This window comes from Cyprinus carpio, chromosome A2, assembly GCF_018340385.1.
Source record: "Cyprinus carpio isolate SPL01 chromosome A2, ASM1834038v1, whole genome shotgun sequence".
NCBI lineage: Eukaryota > Metazoa > Chordata > Actinopteri > Cypriniformes > Cyprinidae > Cyprinus > Cyprinus carpio.
The window spans coordinates 19583286-19602022 of NC_056573.1; the positions used below are offsets into that span (position 1 = coordinate 19583286).

The window sequence follows — 18737 nt, forward strand, 5'->3', positions numbered from 1 at the left end:
CTGTCCTCAGGCCCCCCTAATCTCCAGCTCTGAAGGCAGCGTTCCACATCTTCATGAGTCTATAGACCTCCCCTGTCATCCACAGCTTCTGGTTGGCCCAGACAGTGATGGTCTTTGTGACTGTTACATCATCAATACACTTGGTGATGTAGGCAGTGACAGTCTCTGAGTACTCTTGGAGGTCTGTGGAGTTATTGTATGTGGAAGCCTGCTTAAACATATTCCAGTCAGTGATGTCAAAACAGTCTTGAAGAGCCTCTGATGACCCTTCAGGTCACACTTGTATCTGTTTGTGAACTGGTTTGGTGACTTTAACGAGCGGTCTGTATGCAGGCATAAGCATGACAGTGATGTGGTTTGAGGAACCAAGGTGGGAGAGGGGGAGGGCTTTGTAAGCTCCTTTCTGGGTGGTGTAAACAAAATCCAAAATATTTTTACCTCTTGATGGAAAGTTAATGTGTTGGTGTATTTTTTGGAACACGCTCTTTAAGTCTGCATGGTTGAAATCCCCAGCCTAGATGAAAAAAAGCATCAGGGTGGGCTGTCTGCTGCTCACTGATGTCCTGGTACAGATCATTCAGTGCCTCACTCCTGTTGTTGATTTTTGAGCAGGAAGGAATGTGAACAGCAACGAGCAGTATGGCTGTATATTCCTTTGGTAGATAGAATGGCTGACACTTAATAATAATAAACTCCACCAGCTTTTGAACGCTTTTATCCAAAGTGACTTGCATCATATTCAAGGTATTATTAGATCATGCTTCCTCAACAGAAATATCAGATCCATTCCCGGATGCCAAATCCTGTCAGAAAATATCCGTTTTGTCTGGTAACAGAACAACTAGTTAGCAAAGTTGTTTAACACCCGAAACCTGTTAAGAAGAAGTCTAAAACTCAAAACTCCATTTACAGTCTTCTATCATCCAAGAAGGTGACTAAGCAAAGCCAGAGACGAGCAGAAGCAGGAAACGAAGTAATGATGATTTAGAGTTTATTGAGTAGTCTTAGTTAGACTTCCAACAAGTAGTGTTATACAAAACTGCTTCACAACATCCCATAAACCTTGAGTGTCCATAAACATTCCCTCTTATCTCTTACTCACGAAGACAAACAAAGCCTTTAAAACCACACATCATAAGACTAAACAATGAGGGAAAAATAATATAAAAACAATAACATAATATAAATGACTAATCAATTAATGAATCAATGAAATAAGTATTTAAATGGCTATAATGATTATTATAAATGATTATAGGATTAAATGGAATAATAAAATGAATGATTATACGTAACACAATAAGATTCTTAGATTCTTCAGTATGCAATACATAATCCACCTAAAATCAAAAAAGCACAATTAATACATTGAGGTTGGAAGTGGGAAATTTCAGCTCAGATATTCCCACCTCCTGACTTGATCTAGAAAGCACCTTAATTTGACTTTGCATACTTAATACAAAATTATAGCAATCTCTACTGGCTAAAATACTCTTCTTCTACTGCTACTATTTAATCCATAAAACAGCAAGATAATAACATGTTGCACAGAATCAGTAGAAAAGTTTTGTGCTCCTACTTTGCTGTTTTCATCAGAAAGGTGGTAAAATCTATACCTGCATCACAGCAAATCCCTCAAACACAGTTATTAGTTATTTCACGATCAAAGTAAAAAAAAGTGTAGTTTTCTCTTTAGTAAAGTGTAATGCAGCTCACTTACCATTTCAGTTTCTGCATTCCCCACATGGGTGAGAGTGGTTTGAAGTTGCTGTCTTGAGAGGATTCACCCTCTGAGGCCAAGCGAGAAATACTTAAATGATGTAGAAGAACAGAACAGTATGCCTCCCTCAAACAAACAGGATACTCCAGGGACTTGTTGAGCTCCCAGTAGCTCTGTAGACAGTTTTTGCACAAGCTGTGGCAACATCTTAGAACAACAGAGTCTTTTAAAGAGGAAGTGTAGAGATAGCTGACAGAATGAGGAAAGGGCAAAGTGGCAGCCATATTTTCACAGTTCAATCAAGGTGAACAATTACATGATGTTAACAAATGATCATCAATCATGTTTTATCAACTAGTTGTTTTGTACTTGGTAATATGTGACACAAATGACAGCTTTATCACCAAACCGATCCCTCAAAGGAACCCATGTTACAGCTGTGCTCTTCCTCAGAGCCTCTTGCCTACTCAATGAGTTAAACTGACAAATACTAATCATTTAGGAGCACTAGCTCCATCTACTGGACAGGATGCTATTTATTAAAAGTTTTCTGTACCAATTTTAAAGGAGTAGCATCAATTTTTTTTTTTTTTTTTTTTTTTTTTTTAATGTGAACATTCTACTGAACGTTCTAGCCACTGGCTTACAAAAATGTTTCCTTTACTGTAGAAAGAACAGTACTACAGATAAGAACGATGCTTGCAGATTCTTTCATCTGCAGTAAAACTTGAAATTCTATTTAACTCCATCCAACTGTGCCAGAATAGCAGCAGGAGCATGTACTGATTTTATCAACATAGATAAGAACTGAGGGAAACCATTGATGGATCATTTGCTCTGTAATATCAAAGGTAAAACAGGTACACTGGCGCTGGATGGGCAGTCTTGGTACTTTATATTGCAGTAAGGTTTTCAAACATAATTTAAGTAATTTCACAGTATTCTTAAATCATGTTAGCTGAGGTGAAAAGACAAAGGTTACTTATTATGCAAAGAGATTTAATTTGATCTAAATTTGACATGCAAAATTACTAGTTGACCCATACCCATCATTTTTAGCATAGCATTAACGGGGATTTTCTTTTAAAGGAGAATATTTTAAGATTAAAATGTCCACTGAAATTTGTACAGCTGTTTCATGATGGTCTAGTATTTATTTTTATATTATTGATTTCTTAATATCATTTTACCTAAGAAAACTTATTTTTGTTAAAATTCTGGCTCCGTTACAAGTGTCTCTGAATAAATAACATCTGCCCTTTTTTTCTTCCGAAGTCTGTAAAATGTATCAGTATTTGATTTTGCAGAGCACATTTAACATTTTTCATAAAAGGGGTCATTTCAAGGTGGTTAATAAAGGACTTTATATTTAACAGAATATTAAAACAAACAATATTATGACAGGACAAATCATTGTAGTAGAGTAGTTATCTTTATTATGAATAATGGTGCCATGATTCATCATGGTTGAACATACAGGAATCAACATATACCTTGATGTACTGGTAAAATGTAAATTGAAGGTCCAGAATGAAGTACAAAAAGTTTTAATAAAGCACATTTCTCCTTGTCTTTCCATCAGTGGTACGCCCTAAAAGACGTATTTATTTTCAATCCAGTTCACCCTAGACTTCAGCTCTGCAGGTCTAACAGGAACAAATAAAAAAAGGTTTGGTCACTTAAATAAACTGAATGCTTCAGTGCTGAGGGTTTAGTCGTCTAAGAAGTCGTCATCCAGATTGACGTCTGTGGTGTCGATGTCATCAAGCTCCATGTTATCCAAATCATCCTCCAATTCATCAATAATCAAAATAAATCGGAAAGTGAGGTTACATCATGTCTGATGTTAATGTTTTTTTAACAATATATTTGGACCACATACCTTTTGTTCTGCTGCTGTCACCTTGGGAAGCTCTTTCTTTGTCTTCTCAGCAGGCTGGGATTCTGGATGACTCACAGTAGGCACTGCTGCAACTACTGGAGCCGAGACGGCTGCCGTCACAGAGGCCAAAACACCCACATCCTCTGGGGCCTCCTCTGCATCCTTCAACTGCTGAACATACACAGACAATTTGATTAGTTCATGCAGAAAGATATATGTGAGCTCTTTAGACCACCCATTTGCTCTGATATCATGGGCTATAGTGTAATACCATCAACAAAACGTGTTTGATAAATACACACACACACACACACACACACACACACACACACACACACACACACACACACACACACACACACACACACACACACACACACACACACACACACACACACACACACACACCTGTGTGGGAGTGGGGATAATTCCTTTGGGTTCATAACCAGTGGCCTCCTCCAGCACATTCCTTTCTTCATTGGGCTAAAGAAAGAAAAATGAGAGGGGATTTTTTTTTACACATTCTACACACACACACTAAAAAAAAACAAAAAATGGATTTGAAAAAAACAAACAAAAAAAAAAAAAAAAAACTTTGAGCAGTAAGCAGTGATCATCAGTTTTCAAACTCCTTGATCAAGCATTATTATTGTAATGGTTTTACAATATAGTGACCCCTATGGGGTGTAATCTAGTTATATTTGCTAGTTTCGATTTGACTTGCATAGGTCAGTGAGTAAATAGCCTGCAAAAGCACTGCTTAGATCTCATAAGTAAACAAAGAAGGAGATTTTGGAAGACAGTGTTGTTTAATGTTAATTAAAAGTAAAACTATTAAATGTTTTTGGTTATTGAAATAAAGCTGAAATAAAATAAAAAATTGATGAACATTTACTACAATTACTAAAACCAAAATAAAAATGAATGATAAATAGAAATGTTTTAAAAAAAACTCAAAATAATACAAATGACTAAAATTGACTAAAACTGAATATATAAAAAAAGATAACTCAAAATATTAATAACAATAGCATATAAATAATAGTAAAATACCACTGGGTGAAAATGAAAAGAAAAAATTTTTCCAAGAGCTGTTTTCTTACCGTGACCAGTGGGTAGTCAGTGGCAGGTCTGGTTTTGCCGAGGCAGGTCTCTCTCAGGTACTGCTCTGCCACAAAGGCCTCTCTCAGGCCTGGGAATAAGTTCTCATACTCTGTGGGGTCTGCCAGAGATTCTGCAGCTTTCTGATTCACTTTAGACAAGCTTTCTCTCCAAAGCTTCACCACCCTGTTAACAAACACACAGTTACAGAATTGTAAAGATAACATTTCACACTCTGAAAAAAATAAATTAATAAATAAATAATTAATTTTATTTAAATGTAGTGCCAAATTGTCTTCATTTTTATGAGTCTGATCAAACAAGAGTCAAAGAGAGACTCATTTTAGGTTTGTCACACTGGAAACTAAAGATCAAGTCAAATCTTACAGTGTGTCCTTATTGTAAGCTGAACAATTATTGTCCATTAATTAAAATTAGCATATTGTGCATACTATTTTCTATTCATACTATTTCTTCTAGTAGTACGTTCTATGCCCTTGTAAAATATTCCTTCACTTTACTGCAAGTTGTTTCCTTGCTGTGGATACTACTGTGGCACTGAACACGGACCTGGATACTTGGCTGGGCAGATATGTGCGGGCAAGAAAGGCTGCTTCTGGTAGACGATTTGTCTTGATCAGAAGCTCCAAACAGTTGTCCAGTCTGGCAAGACAAAAAAAAAAGAACAATCTGTTACTGAAACATGACTTCCTCCAGCAGTGTAAGAATTAATAGTAGACTATAAAATGAAAATCCACAAAAGTAAAACATCTGTAGTCAACATATTTCTATTTGTATTTCAGCTGACGAAGGTATTTTCTCCTATGATACTTACTTTCCCTGCAGGAAGTAGGTCATGAAGGCAACATTGTTTTTGCCGTCACGCTCTGCCCCCTCTGCAAGCTTGGCAACCATAGCGGCGTTGCCAGATGCTGTGGCCAGGAGCAGAAGTCCTCCATAGTCCTGGGCATGATGGAGGCACTCCTGAGCCAAACTAAACTGGCACTTACTGATGGCCAACTCTGCCAACTGCTTCCACTTCTGCTCTGACTACAGAAGAAAAGCAGTAACATTAGACATCTTTATCATATAAGCTTACAAGCAGAATACTGTACATTACGTTTACAAAACAGTTTTTTTTTTCCACAAGTATTACGCAATTGAGCTTGGCCACCACTAGGGGGCTTTACCACTGGTGTATAATAACAAACCTCAGCTTCTACTGCTAGCTGATAAGCAATTTTCAGCTCTCCTAACTGTAGCGCCAGCTCGAACCGGTGCTCTGGATCAGTGGACACAGCCAGAGCCTGCTGCTTGAAACCCTACCGGCACATAGACAAAGATCCTTTAGATATCACAGAATATATGCAGAATATCATTTAGATTTACTACACATTTGGCAGCCAATCAGGTTTTCCTGACACACAATTATATATATTGATCTTCAAAAGTACTTGTACTTCATCACCATCCATATTTTTTTTAACACTTTCGAACAAGAAAAATATTGCCAAAACATATGAGTTAGCCTTAGCTGCTGTTATTCTAGCAGAGCAAGAACAATATAATTCTAATTCTAATTTTATTTTTATTTACGTAACATTATAATTATATACCTTATATCATGCAAATCATAGCTTACATGTAAACATTTAAAGTCTTACCTGTTTTTCCAGGAAGTGGGCAACTCTGGTCCTCTGTTCTTTAGGGATAGTGGGCAGTACTTTGTCTGCCATGCCAAAGTCTCTGCGCATGACAGCTGTCTGGTACTCCAGGACAGACACCAGAAGAGAGTAACTCACTATGTTCAGCTCCTTGTCACCCAGGTAAAGACGGTCATCTTTAGGAATGTATCCCAGAAGGTACATGGTTCTAAGGAAAATAAGTCACTGTTAGACTAACTGAATAATAAATAGATGTTTTATGTGCATATTTATGCTAACGTTCAGAGTTTGGTGTCAGTAAGACTTTTTAAAAATAAATTATTCAAGCAAGGGTGTATTAAATTGATAAAGTGACAAAAGAAATGTATAATTTTAGAAGAAGATTTATATTTCTAATAAATACTGTTCTTTGAATTTTCTATTCATTAACATTATCCACAAACATATTAAGCAACACATCCGTTTTACATTATTGACAATAATAAAAGATGTTTCTTTAGCAGCAAACCAGCATATCAGAACGATTTCTGAAGAATCATGACACTGAAGACTAAAAATTATTTTAATATATATTATGTAAATGTTAAGTACAGTTATTTTAAATTGTTATAATATTTCACAATATTACAGTTTTTTTGAACTTTCACTTTACTGCATTTAGAGAATAAGAGACTCAAAAACCTTTAAAAAAAATTTTTTTAATTCTTGAAACTTTGTAATGGTAGTGAGTGTGACTGATACACCCCAATAAAATGCTGAAAACATATTTCAGATACAGGGAACTTTGACTGCACCTGTCCAAGTGAGCAATAGTGACAATCTCTCCTCCGACAAAGTAGTTGAGTCTGTTGACTGAGCTGGTGTAAATGAAACAGTCTCCCACCCACAGACCAGTCTTTACCACTTCCTGAATCTCTCCCTGGACCTGCACACACAAACACAGACCATCAGGAGCTCAGACAATTTGTTTCAAATTTTTGAAGTCAATATTAAATTAAAATGGACTCTATTTACCATTTTAAGATAAGTCCTGGTTGTGTTTTAAATAGACTTGTGCCGGTATTCGGTAATGCGATATATCGCGGTAATGAATATGCACGATATTGTTATCGTGGGCACTTCCAAATACCGAGAATAATTATATATTACAAATTATTCAGAATTTGAAATGCATTTTAAGAATACTTTTCCCATCAACTGGTCAAAATGCACAACACCGTTTGTATGCTGCTTTAAAGACCCGTGTGAACTCTGTTGTAAACAAGCACGCACAAGAAGCACATGGAGGAACACGTGAGAGACGCGCTGAATGAAAGCACATTCACTCTCTGACAGCAGATGGCGCTAAACTGCAGAAACTGCAGCCCTTACCCTGGAAACCCCATAAATAAAAGCATCTGCTACTTTCTAAACATTTAAATAATATAAAATAATATTTATATATTTCCATAATTTTTTTTCCCATTTTAATCTGGACTATAACACGTCCTAGATATTGTGTGAAAGTGTTTTGATTCTTTATTGTTCATTAACACTTTACATTAGAGTTCATTAGTTAACAAACTGCCAATGAAAAATTCTTCTGAACATTCATTAATCTTAGGTATTCCAATATTTAATAACACATTGTTAAAATCAAAAGTTGCAACTGTGTTATTTAATGAGCTAACATGAGCTAAGACTTGTATTTTTTAACAAAGATTAGTAACTTCTGTAGCAAATGTAGCTATTGCTCATTGTGGATGTTAATGCATTAACTAAGGTTAACTAATGAGGTCTTATTGTAAAGTGATTGTAAAGTTCTTTTGCACTTTAATCGGTGTAAAATTTTTAACTTTAAATATATTTTTTGTATTGCTTTATTGCATTTAAATGTTCAGTGATTTTTGTTATAAGAAAAAAGTTATTTAACCTGTTATACTGTATTATGACCACTTTTTTAAAACTTAATTTCAATACCGTGATAATACCGCATACCGTGGTAAAACATGATCAATTAATTGTTTATTGTGATTTTTGGCAATTACAGGGACAAATCAAAAATGATTTATTAGAGGATTTCATTCCCATTTTTTATTGTGATTTTTGGCAATTACAAGGACAATTCAAAACAAACAAATAGAAAAGGCAAGGTATAAAGGGAATTCCATTTTTTTTTTAATTCTATTAAAATGTAACAACTTGCTCTACTTCTGAAACAACTCTTTTCATCTGGTTAAACATGAACACTTATGTACACCTACCTCAAAAGCATCTTCAATACCATCTTCAGTAACCCCCTCATTTGACTCCTGTGATGCGGCCACCTTCTCTGACAGATAGCGCAGGATGAAGAAAGACTCCTCTGTGGCAATGCACACCAGCTCACCAGAGTCTGACCAGAAAATCTGAAAACAGATGCAATGTGCAATTGGTCCAGATACAGTAATAAAATTCAGACGAAATAATGAAGGACTGGAGCAGTTGACTCACATGTTTGGGTTGGATCTCAATGCGGCGAATCAGCTCTGTGTTATCCCAGTCATAGAAAGCCAAGCCATTCACTGATCGGACACCCAGCAAGAAACCACCATAGATGCCTGCAAACACACAAACATTCATATACATAAAATAATACCTGTTTTACTACATTCAGGATTAAATGTAATGAAAGGAACTGAGTATGCAGTATACTACACTTATGTATTTTTTATTTTTTTTGTGCTTCATTTGCATACAAAATCGTAAATGCAGAGATTACTACTGGCCACGATGTAAGTGAAAATAGGGTTTACCTTCTGCTCCAAAGTCTGGTTTAAAAGATTTTTTCTCCTTAAAATTTTTGAAGATCTTCACCACACTGCTGCTTTCCCGAATTGCGTACCTAATTTAAAACAAGTAACATCAGTATTAAGTGTTTTTGACAGTTATCTTCTACATGCATATTCTATATGCTTATAGAGTACTTACTCAGATGAATCATGGGCCCAGACAAATTCCTGTGCAGATCCAAAGCTCTTATTTCTTAGAGCCATGGCAGTGTAAATGATGTACTCTCCATCTCCGCAAACCACCACAAACCTAAACACAAGATTAAGAGTACTGAACCTCTGGATGTTGAGAAACGTCAATTATACAACAACTGTAAAATTATATTTACTTTAATAAATAGTAGCAAGGATCAGAGAACATGTAAATGAGCAGGGCTAAAAAAAAACAAAAAAAAAACGATGTTAGCGTCTTACCTTCCATTAGGATTGTGCTGAATAGTTTGAGGATAGATCTCACAGCTGCCCATGTCTTTCACCGCCAGTGGCAGCCTCTCACCATCTTTAATCTCAGCATCCCCCATGGCTTTGAGGTTAGCCTGCTGAATCTCAGAGTGCTTGGCCCAAATGATTTTTCCACTGGTATCCATTGACATGGCTGGCTCCTCACGACCAAGCTAAAACCCAAATATAAACTATATAACTAATAGAGAACTCTCCACAAGAGATATGACATTATATAAAGCTCTTCACATAATTAATTAATTGGATCATGTAAATGGATCTATATACACTACTGTTCACAAGCAGAAAACTGCTTAATATTTTTCTGGAATCTGTGATACTTTTTTCAGGATTCTTTGAAAAGAAAGTTCAAAAGAACAACATTTATTTGAAGTAGAAATCTTTTGGAACATTTTCTATCCTCCACTCTCTTGCTGACAGCCCTGGCCCTGGAGCAACAGGATGGATCTCTTGTTGCAGGGACTGAACTTTCCAATTAACAGTCCAGAGCTTTAACCAATATGTCACACCACTGACAGGAAACAGCATGGTGTTACTTTTGTATTATTTTTAGTACCTTGATAATGATGCTCCCTTCGTCATAGCCCAATGCCACATTGTTGGAGCCGCGCAAGCCACACACACACCACACCCGCTCCATACCATAGTTCAGAGTGCTCTCTAGACGATAAGTGCTGGAGTGCCAGATACGAACCGTGCCTGAAAAATAAAACATAGAGAGTAACATTTGGATCAGGAATGAAGCAGTGTAGTTTTATAAAACAAGTGATCATTAAAAGATCTATAACATTATAATGAAAATGTGCCACAACTCACCATCCTCAGATCCTGTGATGATGATTGGCAGCTCTGGGTGGAAGTTTACACAGGACACATTCTGAGCGTGACCCTCGAGCGTCTGCACACATGTCTTATTCTAAAGAGCGAGAGGTACACAGAACAGAAGTAAATAAACAGCCAGGAGTGACTTGCTGCATTAAGCATATCAATATTATCAATATCAAATAAACCTGATAGTCCCAAATCTTGACCAGTCTGTCATCAGCTCCAGATATAAGATAGGGTTTATCTCCTCCACTGTAATAATCAATACAGTTCACCCCCTTATCATGGCCCTCCAAAGTGAAGTTAGGGGAGGAAGAGCCCAGTTGCCAAACCTGAAACAAAACACGGAAGAAATTATAGGTGAAATGTAAGAAGTCAGATTCAAACTTGCTCTGGCCTGCGTGAGTGTTCAGTCGTACCTTAATGGTTCGGTCCAGCGATGCACTCGCAAACTGATTGTTGTCTTTGGGGTTGATGACAATCTGCATGACATAGTGTGTGTGGCCCTCAAACACCTGACTGCAGGACCATTTCTTTTCCCAGTCCCAGAGCTTTATCAACATGTCATCTAAACGTACACAGATCCAATGAGTGTTAAACATGAACATTTTGTACATATATGCCACAGTTTTAATGTTTGGGGTAAGTACGATTTTTCAATGTTTTTAAAATAAGTCTCTTATGCTCACCAAGGATGAAATATTATTATAAATTTAAAAAAACTTTTTCTCCAGTCTTCAGTTTCTAATACGCTGATTTGGTGCTCAAGAAAAAAAAAAACAGCATTTATAGAAAACATAGAATTTTTGTAAAATTATAAATATCTTTACTGTCATCTTTGATCAATTTAATGCATTCTTGACGAATAAAAGTAAATTCTTTACTGAACTAACTAATGGTAGTATACTATGTTATACATATTAACATATGCATATACTGTATGTACATATGCAATATAAATACTTCATGTAAATTTAATCTGTGCATACCACTGCTTGTGAGGATGTAGGGCTGGGTGGGATGAACAGCGATGCAGCGAATGTAATCTGAATGGGCCTCAAACATATGTACTCTCTCTAGTGTATTATAGTTGAAAATCCGAATTTGCATGTCATCCTACAAAAAAGGAAATTTATTAAAAGTTACATATTCTTTTATTATTACACGTGTAACAGTATTGATAACATTATATAAAAGCACATATTATTATTATTCACATATATATACTTACAGCACCAGTAATGACCCAATTTTTCCTGGCAACAAACTTGGCAGCTCTTACTGGAAGGTCACAGACTTCAAAAGTCTTAACCAGAGTCTATGAAAGATATTAAACAAAATATTAGACAAACATGCAACACACACTACTGTATCCTTAATGTAAAATGTGGAGATCAGATGGTATTATATTGTAAATGATGAAAAACATAAGGTCTGCTAGTCACCTGTGTTTCATGGTTCCACACACAGACACTGCCGTTGTACAGACTGGCCAGCATCCATGGCTCGGATGGATGAAGGTCTACGCTTTTGACACGGTCAGATCGAGCCGTGAGTTTGCGCTTGATATCCAGCCTCAGAGGCTAGAAGACAAGATAAGACAATTACAAGTTGATTAATCAGCATCTCTTTGGTTAGCAGCACCAAGTATACAGTGGTAACCAAAAGTCTATACAAAAAGCACAAATGTTCTCTATTTCAAGAACAGAAACAGTGACATTTTGTTATTTAAACTTGACTCTTTTTCCCCACAATACATTTGCTATTTGTCATCCAGTTAAAAATCTGATAAAGTAACAGCGGCTAACCTTTACAGTTCAGATATTAAGCAATAAAATCACTACAAATCAAGCCTCTTCAAGATAATTGCCATGTTACTGAACAGAATATATACAGCAGCACATTTCAAAATTTCTGTTTATTTATTAATGTGTACATAACTTAATGTTAAAGTCGCATTCATATCATCAGCTGTTAGCCAAAACACAATATATCACACCATAACATCATATAAGTGAACAGTTTACGTTAGTTGATAATATATGTAATGGTAAACGGCTTTAAATTTAAGTATTATCTTGAATGAGAGGTAAAATAAATAAATAATTCACAGACTGAATAAATGATAGAGTTGTCTATGTGGCCATTCTAAGGGCCTTCGAGGCTAACAGCGCGAGCTAACGTTACTTAAAGCGTATTTTTACACAAATTCTGCGAACCAGCTGTAATATTGGCCGTAATATAGATACTGACGCCACACTTACCATGTTTGTGTTTGCTGGTTTGGTCTCCTTCACCTGTAGTATTTTATATCATCCACCAAGAGTCTGATGTGTTTTTTCGGCTGCAGTTTTGTGCACGGCAGGGCAAATGTGACGTGGAACTTCCTCAAAGCCCGTGCGCTTGACGTCGGAAGCGTTGACGTGACACTCGGACGGCTTCGGAGTGTTTCGGGTAATTTCGGTTGAACTCGGCTTTTGAGGGACGCTCCATGGCGATATGCGCTTGCGGCGAGATTTGAGCTTACCCTTTATCTGTAAAGCCAAAAATGGTACCAAGTTCAGTGTACTTATGATGAATAACACTCCAAAAATACAGTGCTTAAATGTGCCTGAAAGGTCTCATCGCAGTATGATTTTAAAAGGTTCATTAATATTAAGGGTAGTCGCCATAGTCACCTGATACAATGGCTACATGGCTACATCTCAGATAGCCTTGAGTCAAAAGTATAATTACACAATTGCTCGTTTTCTACAATGTATCTAAATGTGTATCTTCTACCATCTAATTATTATAATTATAAATATATAAATTAATTATATAAATTATAATTATAAATATAAAATAGTAGTTAATAATTTTTATATCCTAATGAAATCAATTAATTACCAAATATAGCTTGCTTTAGATATGTGTCTGTTCGACCGTTATACTATTGATTGGATCTTTAATAGTCCTTATGTAAAATGGTTTTTAACTCATTTTGGGGAAATTAATTATGTTTATAGCTCTATATTGTTGTGTTAAATCATGCATATCATCAATTAATATGTATTTGTATAAAAATAAAAATGTTTTATGATTGTGTGAGCAGGTAAGAGAGAAAACATCAAATAACAAATTTAACTAAGTTACATTCACAAGAAATGATGAGCCATAACATTCCATTGTCTTTATATAGACAAGTTAATACACAGCTTGATTTTGATAGACTTGATAGTAGAACAACATGAACTGAATCACATGACAAATCAGTCTTTTCTTTTGTACACTTGCTTGCACACAGCGTCCTCGAATGTTAGCTCCTGAAATTGAAATGATCATGAGGTCAAAACATATCTATTATGAGTACAAAGCAAAGCAGGAATTGTGCGAGGAGAAAATGTGTGAAAAAAATGTAATTAGCTACATTAGTTTCCGAGCTAAAAAAAAAAAAAAAAATAATAATAACATTATTAAAAAATAATAATAATTATTGCTCATCTCTTTTCATTATGACTTTGGAAACAGTCAGTTTTGAAATGGTAATTGGCATAGTGCATAAAAATATTATAAATCTATCACCCACTGAGATGCTGCTGCCACAAAAGGGGAGATAGTCCTCGCTGCAGAACACAAGATCCAGGGGACGTGATATGATGTTACATATACCTAAACCTACCCATCTCCACCCCCTGATTCCTAAACCCATCCGTCTCCACCCCCTGATTCCTAAACCCACCCGTCTTCACCCCCTGATTCCTAAACCTTCCCATCTCCCAGAGCTTCACCCCTAAACCTACCAATCCAACCATGACCCCTGGATGTTGAGTTCTGCAGCGAGGGGCTACTGGAAAAGGGGGTGAGTAGGTGGGAGGTTATACAACATCACTGTATTTGATCTTCATTCCTGTGATCAGAGAAATTCTGTATTTGGACTCTGCTGTTAAGCATGGAAGACAAGATAAGTAGCAAAAAAGTATGTCAAGAAGAACAAGCACCATTTCCAGTGTTTGATTTTCAGAAGATCAAGATGCCTAAAGGCTACACTTTATTCTGTCACCACTGTTGCAGCGCTTTGCGTATATTTATGAGTCAGACTTTATCTTAAATGCTCCTTTCAGTGCGTCATAAAACACGCCAGTAAGAAAGTAGGACGAGAATGAGAGTGAGAAAGAATTTGGTATTGGTCCTTAGCATATGGCAGGCCTTACTGATGTCCATAAGACAATGAAAAGAATCTAAAAATTCAGCTTTTCCTGTTCCATAAAAAAAAAAGAAGACAGAATGACATTATTTTTCTGGGATTTATTCTTTAATTATTTTTTCCATAAATTTTGAGGTCAGTAAGATTTGTTTTGAAAGATATTTCTATTCCAAATAAATGCTGTTCCTTAAAACTTTCCATTCATCAAAGAATCCTGAAATAAGATCAGTAATGTATCACAGTTTTCATAAAACTATTAATCAAATTAAATATTAAACTGTTAATAATAAGAAGAAATGTTTCTTGAGCACCAGATCAGCAAAATGATTTTTGAAGCATCATGTGACACTGAAGAGTAGTGGCTGCTGAAAATTCACCTTTGTCGTCACAAAAATAAATGATATACAAAATATACAAAAATAATGTATTATAAATGGCAAACAATTAGTTGTTTTAAATTGTAGTATTACTTTACAATATTATTACTTAGTTTGGTGTATTTTAAATCCAGTAAATGCAGCCGTGATGAGCGTAAGAGACTTTCAAAAACCTCCAAATTTGGAATTTGGAATGGTAGTGTAGAAACAAGAAGACAGGTTTGGTTGGCAAAGGTGCTCTCTTGTGGTTTGTGGAAGATGAAACAGGCCATGATCTGAAAAGTAAACAGCTCATCGTGACAGTTCTGTATCTTTCATTCTAGATTCCACTGTTAACACTTTAGAGTTATTTATAGTCAGGAACGTCTCAAGACTGGCCTCATTATTGACAGGTCTTCACCTCATGTTTGTGCAGTGAACGATTCTCTCTCTCTCTCTCTCTCTCTCTCTCTCTCTCTCTCTCTCTCTCTCTCTCTCTCTCTCTCTCTCTCTGGTGTCTGTAGGCATAAATGGAAGCCTGTTTGACAGCGTTGTGATTGTTGCTTTGACTGACTGTTGTGCTGCTGACAGGCTAAGAATCAAAACAATTACAAACTGGCATGTCTGTCTGTTCATATGCATTGACTGACATGAGCTCATGAGATGCATCATATATTGCATTTCACTCCCGACGACAGAGCTCCTGTATAAAAAATAAAAAATAAAAAATGTCCACAGCAGACATTGCACTCTTTGAGATAATCCAAAGGTCCTAATTGGCTTTAGGATTACAACGTGTCCTGTGATTTGAGTCACCACACCGCACCTTAATGTTGAAACACTGAAACATCAGAGCAGAGGGCAAACGCAAAAAAGAAGCAAATATGTCTCCCGTAGACATGAATGGATTCTGGAAAATGAAAAGTAATGAAAACTTTGATGAATACATGGAAGCACTAGGTAGGCTGATATTTCATTTTCTGTTTATTTATTCATTCTACTCCTGTGAAATTAATTTTCTATGCTGAACAAGGTATATGAGATATTACAGAATATATTCTGTTGGAAACAGTCAAAGCAAGAAAAAATACATGTCTGTATTTTGTACTCAAAAGATAAATTTTAGTACTCTTGGCAGATCTGATTCTATTATTAGCAAAAAAAAAAAAAAAAAAAAAAAATGGCTCATGTACCACATACGGCTATGATTGACCAGTTTTATATGTATTCAACTTACAGATGTGAATGTTGTCATCAGAAAAATTGCCAGCTATCTCATCTTTGATAAGGAGATTGTTCAGAATGGTGATCATTTTAATATCAAGACTCTCACCACCTTTAGGAACTACCAAATGGAGTTTGATGTTGGAAAGGAGTTTGAGGAGGATTTGGCTGGTATAGATGATAGAAAATGTATGGTAAGTGACCCTTATTTATAAAAAGTACAACTTAAAGTGCAGTGAAACAAAAATGTAAGATCAGAAATGCTTTTAAATGGAAAACTATTCTGAACTGCTTTTCACTGTGGGGGATGAGTCAGTAAATCGGATTAGAGTGAGATTTACATACAATGACCTGTTGAATCTTAAATCCACGAGGGTTTCGGGTTAATGCCACAAACACCTGGTGCTCGGGAACTTTAGGTCAACTTGTATACACTGTATAACATTATTTTCAAAGTTGGTAAAGATAATTGGAGTATGTTTTACAAGTATATAATTCAGTCTTTCTACTTCAAAATGTTGTGTTTAATTCAATATGTTACTTGCCATTTCTTTGTAATTATTTGAGAAATGTGTTGAAAATTTATTCAAAGTTAATCATGCATCTTTTTTTTTCAATGTAGGAATAGTAGTTCAGTGTTTGTGTTCTTTATCTTCAGTATTCAATAAGCATTTATTGTTGATAAATGTTTTGTTTTTTTTTCAATGTGGGAGTTAGCTATTTCCTGTGAATGTCATTAGACGTCATTAGCTACTAAAATTAAATAACAAGAATAACAATGTGCAACAAAAAGTAAAATTTGGCCTACAAAACATAATAAATTAATATTGTACAGATAAAATAACTAAAAATTACTGACACCAGAAGCCTTGCACATTCAAATTAAAAAGGGAAGTACATTTGAAAGTGCTGTTTTTGGCAAATTGTACACAATTTATTCTCTATTCTCTGTATCAGTCAATATCAGCTTCATCTTTCTCAGCAGTGTGTATTTGTCCTTGTTTTGTAGACCACTGTTAACTGGGACGGAGACAAACTGGTGTGTGTACAGAAAGGAGAAAAGGAGGGAAGGGGCTGGACCCAGTGGGTGAAAGGGGATGAATTACATGTGGTAAGTTTGTATAAGGATGCAGTTCATATGAGGACATGCTCTGTTGTTTTATGAAAGGTCACACTTGGCTGCTTCGTGTTGTTTGTGTAGTCAACAGTGTAATTAATAAAATAACATCATTACTGCAGCAGTCATGCATTACAATAACAAACAAATCTAAAATGTGTATACGCTGAAATCCATTTAGTGACTTCATTATACAGCAGATATGGAATATACTTCATTTATTACTCAACATTCTGTGTTCAAATATTTGTGCATAATAGCTGCTAACCTGTACCTAAAAACTGTTACACTACCAATCAAATGTTCAGAGTCGGTAAGATTTTAAAAATGTTTCTGAAAGAAGTCTCTTAAGCTTGTATGTACAAATGTACAGCAAAAACAGTAATGTTGTGAAAAACAAACAGACTAGTATAACTCAAATTAATTTTCCACGTCCATGTACTGTACGGTAGTTGTAAAAAAAAAGGAGATCAACAATCAACATTAACTTTTACCATTTATAAAAAAAAAAAAAAAACATATAAAATATCATATATGTCATGTCATGTCCTTTCCTTCCTTTCCTTAAAAGAAAATTTGAGTTTTTATTTTTAAATGTTTTTTTGTTTGTTTATTTGTTTTTTGTTGTTTATTATATATTTTGCAGGAAATGCGAGTCTGTGGAGTGGTGTGTAAACAGGTTTTTAAGAAACAAGTTCTCGACTGATGTGCCTTGAACCACAAGTACTCTACTGTGAAGAAATGTGAACATTTCTGCCTATTAACAAAGACTATAGAAAACCCTTAATCTTAAAGGGACTTTGCTATTAATAACAGTAATTGTTGTGTTAAATAGCCATTTTTAAGTCTTTTTCATTCCTCATGTAAACAATGTATGGTGAAAACTTTGTCAAAGAAAATAAAATGGGAACACAAAAATATGCATGTTCACTCTTCCAACATGTTTATTCAAATGTACAGAAAACCTCTGCATTAGCTGAAAGAACACAAACATCTGCACAATTCTTGTCAGTTTTCTTTATTTCATCAATTGTGATTTCAAGAGCACAATTTTAACACACATTTTCTGAGTCTGTCAGCATCATAATCTACAGCAGTGCAGCTGTATAGACCCTCATCATATAATCTCCCCTTCCATTCATATTCTTCCTGCTTCTGAAGAGAAGAAAAGAGCTCAATTTGCTGCGGGGTGAAGACCCATCTTCGCTCCTCCAGCCAGAAAGACCATCAGATGTTAAAGTGGGTATTTTTAGACAGCAGTAAAGCTCTCAGTTAGGAGGCTAATCTTAGTGACTAGGGCACTAAAACATACCCAACTCACACACATGAATTTAATGGATGTCTGTCATATTAACTAAAGTAATTCCTGATTTGGAATAAGCGTTGTCTG

At 35.6% G+C, this 18737-nt stretch overlaps 2 protein-coding genes across 3 annotated transcripts; one reads left to right on the forward strand and one right to left on the reverse strand.

The window, feature by feature from the left end:
* Positions 1–3133: 3133 nt before the first annotated feature.
* Positions 3134–12881, reverse strand: LOC109093632 (coatomer subunit beta'-like). Of its 2 annotated transcripts, none has more exons than XM_042777610.1 (22): positions 12729–12881; positions 11910–12047; positions 11696–11782; positions 11454–11580; positions 10884–11032; positions 10650–10796; positions 10456–10555; positions 10196–10338; positions 9592–9791; positions 9317–9427; positions 9142–9230; positions 8840–8946; positions 8611–8754; positions 7162–7292; positions 6368–6575; positions 5915–6025; positions 5539–5753; positions 5274–5366; positions 4706–4889; positions 4011–4085; positions 3603–3770; positions 3134–3527 (listed from the first exon to the last, which is right to left on the reverse strand). In XM_042777610.1, exons 1-22 carry the CDS (start codon positions 12729–12731, stop codon positions 3432–3434), a joined length of 2826 nt encoding a protein of 941 aa, XP_042633544.1. In that variant the 5' UTR covers positions 12732–12881; the 3' UTR covers positions 3134–3431. The 2 variants fall into 2 exon arrangements, with proteins under 2 accessions (XP_042633544.1, XP_042633537.1); XM_042777603.1 differs by having other exon boundaries at positions 3603–3773.
* Positions 12882–15730: 2849 nt separating this feature from the next.
* Positions 15731–18267, forward strand: LOC109093633 (retinol-binding protein 1-like). The gene is made up of 4 exons (XM_042777631.1): positions 15731–15966; positions 16246–16424; positions 17240–17341; positions 17994–18267. The coding sequence occupies exons 1-4, from the start codon at positions 15891–15893 to the stop codon at positions 18051–18053; spliced, it is 417 nt and encodes a 138-aa protein (XP_042633565.1). The 5' UTR covers positions 15731–15890; the 3' UTR covers positions 18054–18267.
* The last annotated feature ends 470 nt before the right edge of the window (positions 18268–18737 follow it).